The sequence below is a fragment of the Impatiens glandulifera genome, chromosome 1, assembly GCF_907164915.1.
Source record: "Impatiens glandulifera chromosome 1, dImpGla2.1, whole genome shotgun sequence".
NCBI lineage: Eukaryota > Viridiplantae > Streptophyta > Magnoliopsida > Ericales > Balsaminaceae > Impatiens > Impatiens glandulifera.
The window spans coordinates 71,111,402-71,115,596 of record NC_061862.1 but is presented as its reverse complement, the minus strand read 5'-3'; the positions used below and the strand labels follow the sequence as shown (position 1 = coordinate 71,115,596).

Here is a 4,195-nt window from a genome sequence, read left to right as displayed (position 1 = left end):
TTCTAATTTTCAAACATTTGGGGGATTTGAGGTTCTAATTTTCGTTTTCATGTGAGGGAGAGCGCCATTAGAAAACATTTGAAATTTGCAGACATGGTGGCTTCTCTGGAACCATGCCTTCTTATTCATCACCCTCCCAAATCACAAGCCAATATCATCTCCTTCTTCGTCTTCGTCTTCGTCTTCGCTTCCCCTGTTCTATCTCCTTCTTCTTCTTCTTCTTCTTCTTCTTCTTCTTCTTCTTCTAGGAAGAATCAATCATATAGTAGAAGAAGTTAGGTATGACTGTCAAAGTAAACTCAGTGAGTGTTACTCGCTTCGGGAAGAAGAGGACAGCCGACGCAATAGTCGGACATGATTATTCTCATCTGCAGTCCCCCGCCAAGAAGAGAGCCCCTCTCGATGGGATTTCCAATTTAATTAGTACTCATACGGCGGCTGTACGTGAAATTGAAACAGCAGCAGCAGCAGCAGCAGCAGCGAAGTTTGATGATTCTGAGATGTGCGATGGTTACGTGACTGATATCTACGGTTATCTTCATAACATGGAGAAAGAGGCAAAGAGAAGGCCGCTGCAAGACTATATCGACAAGGTGCAAAAAGATGTGACAGCAAACATGAGAGGGGTCTTGGTGGATTGGTTGGTGGAGGTTGCAGAAGAATACAATCTTCAATCCGATACCCTTTATCTCTCAATCACTTACATTGACAGATTCTTGTCTCTTAATCCTCTCAATAAGCAGAGCCTGCAGTTGCTTGGCGTTTCTTCCATGTCGATTGCCTCAAAGTTTGAAGAGATTAATCCTCCAACACTTGATGACTTCTGCTACATCACAGATAACACTTACAAAAAGGAAGAGCTGGTCAAGATGGAAGCCGACATACTTAACTCTCTTAAATTCGAAGTCAGCAGTCCAACCATTAATACCTTCTTGAGAAGATTCTCCAGGATTTCTCAACAGGATCGAAAATATCCCGATTTGGAGTTTCAGTTATTGGGATGCTACTTGGCAGAGTTGAGTTTGCTGGACTATGCCTGTGTCAAGTTCCTGCCATCCGTGATTGCTTCTTCTGTCGTATTCCTTTCCAGGTTTATGTTCCACCCTGATAAACATCCATGGAATGCAAACCTTGAAAAGCTTTCAGGATACAAACCTGCTGATTTAAAGGAATGTGTCCTTCTTATACAAGACTTGCAGTTGGGTAAAAGAGGAGGCTCCTTGGTAGCAGTCAGAGACAAATACAACCAGCATAAGTTCAAATGTGTTGGCTCGATGAAGGGCCCTCTTCAAATACCCAGTTTATACTTTAAAAGTTGAAGAATGTTTGATTCTTGTCTTCCCCAAATTGGATCCTATATATCCAGTAACAAGCTGACCTGAATGACCCATGATCAAGGAAAATTTTGGGCGTTAAATTGGGGGTTTGTTCAGAAAATCTAGAATTTTGTAATGGCTTAGTTTGTTCCTATTTCTAGTTATATAGTTTAGTTTATAAACAAATTCATTCAAATGCAATGAGATTAGATTTTGGTATAATTGATGGCTCTTTAGGTTCTTAATTAAGTTAGTGATGAAATAACGTTTGATTTTGTTTGATTTTACGTATTTGATCACGTTTAAGTTGATAAGAATCTGAAGTACTGTCATGACGAACGAGAAGAAACAATTTCGTTCAAGTCGTCATTCTCAAACTTACTGAGCACTTCGATCATTGGACTATCATTGGACTATGCTCATGGAGAATTTTCTGCGATTGAAGGAGTTTTGGGAAGGTGATGAATTATCATAGAGAAAATGGGATGATCATGACCATTGAAATGACCTGAAACTAAATGTTTATATTATGCATATCCAAAAAGGGTAAAGACAAGAAAAATGTTTTGTAATTAAAGAAGATGAAGCTAAATTTTGGCACCAAATATATGGACACTTAAGCTATTATGGCTTGATGACATTATTACAGAAGGAGATGGTAAGGAGTCTTTCAAAGTTTGTAACTCCTTCAAAATAATGTGAAGAGTGTTTTCTTGAAAAAAAGAAGAGAGATCATTTTTTTTAAAGAAATCAATTAGAGAGCTATAGAAGTTCTTCAACTTGTACATGCTGACAGTTCTGGACCACTTAATCCTGTTTTCTAATGGAGATGAAAGATATTTTATTATATTTATCGATAATTTCAGTCGTAAAATTTTGATATATTTTTTGATTGGAAAATCAGATAGTTTTAATGTGCTTAAACATTTTTGTAAGGTTTGTTGAAAATGCTCCAAAAACATTCTGACCAAAAACAGTAAAGGGGACCGTCCATATTTTAAATAGAAGTCCTATGTTGGTGGTGAAAGATATTATTTCGGAAGAAGCATGGAATGAAAGAAAACCCTCAATACAATACTTTAGAGTGTTTGGTTGTATATCTTTTGTACATATTTCCAACAACAAGAGAATTAAGTTGGATGTAAAGAGTGTCAAATGCTTTTTATTGGGTGTTAGTGAAGAATCTAATGTCTATGAGAGTGAAGAAGAAATTAACTCAAGAAAAACACGAACAACTCATGTTTGGATGAATGATTATGAGAGTGAAAACTCTTATCAGACGAAAAAGGTATAATAACTCAATAAATATTCTTTACTAATGGTGATCTAAATCATTTCATTAATGATGTTGTGAAGGGCATAAAGTGAAGGAAATCTATGTAATCTGAAATTGAATCCATCAAAGAAAAACAATATATGGGGGCTAATAGACCTACATCCGGAAGGGTAAGAAAATTGGAGTAAAATGAATTTACAAGATCAAGTTGAATGAAAATAAATAAGTGGACAAATTTAGCTCAGTTAGTGGAAAAAAAGGTACAGTATAGATATGGGGTGGACTAAACTGAAGTTTTTACTCCAGTAACCAGGTTAAAGAAAATTCGATTGATGATTTCAATTGCAGCTACACAAAATGGAGTTTGTATCAACTTGATGTAAGACAGAATTCTTAAATGGGGATTTAATTGAAAAAAATTATATTAAACAACCATCTGAATATGCTATAAAACAAAAAGAAGACAAAGTCTACAAACTATCATATGATCTCAAACAAGCTCTAAGAGCATGTTATAGTCTAATAGATTCATATTTCGAGAAAGAAGACTTTACAAACTGTCAACATGAGTATACTTTTTTCAGCAAAAATGGAGGGAAGGAAGTATGATCTTGATTGTATATATTTCATATGGAACTGTGGAAACATAATGTTGAGATTCAAAAATTATATGAGAATTGAGTTTGACATGATTGATTTAGGAAATATGAGGTACGTTCTAAAATTTTACAAGGAAAAAATGGAACTTTTGGTAACTAAAAAGAAAGTAAACACAAGATATACTTAAGAGTTTAATATGAGTCATATGACTCAATGCAATCTAGTTCATAACCCAATTGTACTCGGTACTAAGCTCACAAAGACAAGTGATGGAACCAAGGTTGATGGAACTTATTACAAACAACTTGTAGGATGTCTTTTGTAAATAATGCTACAAAACCAGATATTATGTTTGTTGTAATTCTTATTAGCAGGTTTATGAATTGTCCAAATAATTTTTACTTAGCTGCAGCTAAAAGAATATTGAGATATTTGAAAAGAATATTTGAGTTTGGTTATTTATAAAAATGAAGGAAACAAGTAATTGATTGCCTATACCGATAGTGCCTATACAGATAGTGACTAGGCATGTCACTTAGAGGATAGAAATAACACATTTGGCTATGTGTTTCTATTGAGCCATACTGTTCTATTCTTGTCATCAAGGAGATAACCCATAGTATCTTTCTCAATCACAGAAGCTGAATTTATTTCCGATGCAGCATGTGCATGTCAATTTGTCTGTCTAAAATAATTCTTGAGAAAATAAAGCATAACCACTCTAGTCAGACATTGATGTGAGGTTTCATTTTCTCTAAGAATTGGTAAAGAGTAATGTTGTTGCCTATATATAATATCCCTTAGGGTGTGTTTGATGATGGGGAATTGGAATTGGAATTGGAATTGGCATTGGCATTGGAATTCTAATTCCAATTCCATGAGAATTGGCATTGAATTACAATTCAATTCCTATATTTGGAAAAATGATAGAATTGTAATTCAATTTCAATTCCTATGTTTGGGAAAATGATAGAATTGTAATTCAATTCTAATTCCAATGTTT

The 4,195-nt window shown here is 34.6% G+C and overlaps 1 protein-coding gene across 1 annotated transcript; it reads left to right on the top strand.

The window, feature by feature from the left end:
* The first annotated feature begins 218 nt into the window (after window positions 1-218).
* LOC124922065 (putative cyclin-A3-1) lies at window positions 219-1,434 on the top strand. Its single transcript, XM_047462792.1, has one exon. It carries the CDS (start codon window positions 282-284, stop codon window positions 1,317-1,319), a length of 1,038 nt encoding a protein of 345 aa, XP_047318748.1. The 5' UTR covers window positions 219-281; the 3' UTR covers window positions 1,320-1,434.
* The last annotated feature ends 2,761 nt before the right edge of the window (window positions 1,435-4,195 follow it).

Bases quoted from the DNA above. Each gene is read 5' to 3' on its own strand.
- LOC124922065 (XM_047462792.1), top strand. From the start codon at position 282: ATGACTGTCAAAGTAAACTCAGTGAGTGTTACTCGCTTCGGGAAGAAG.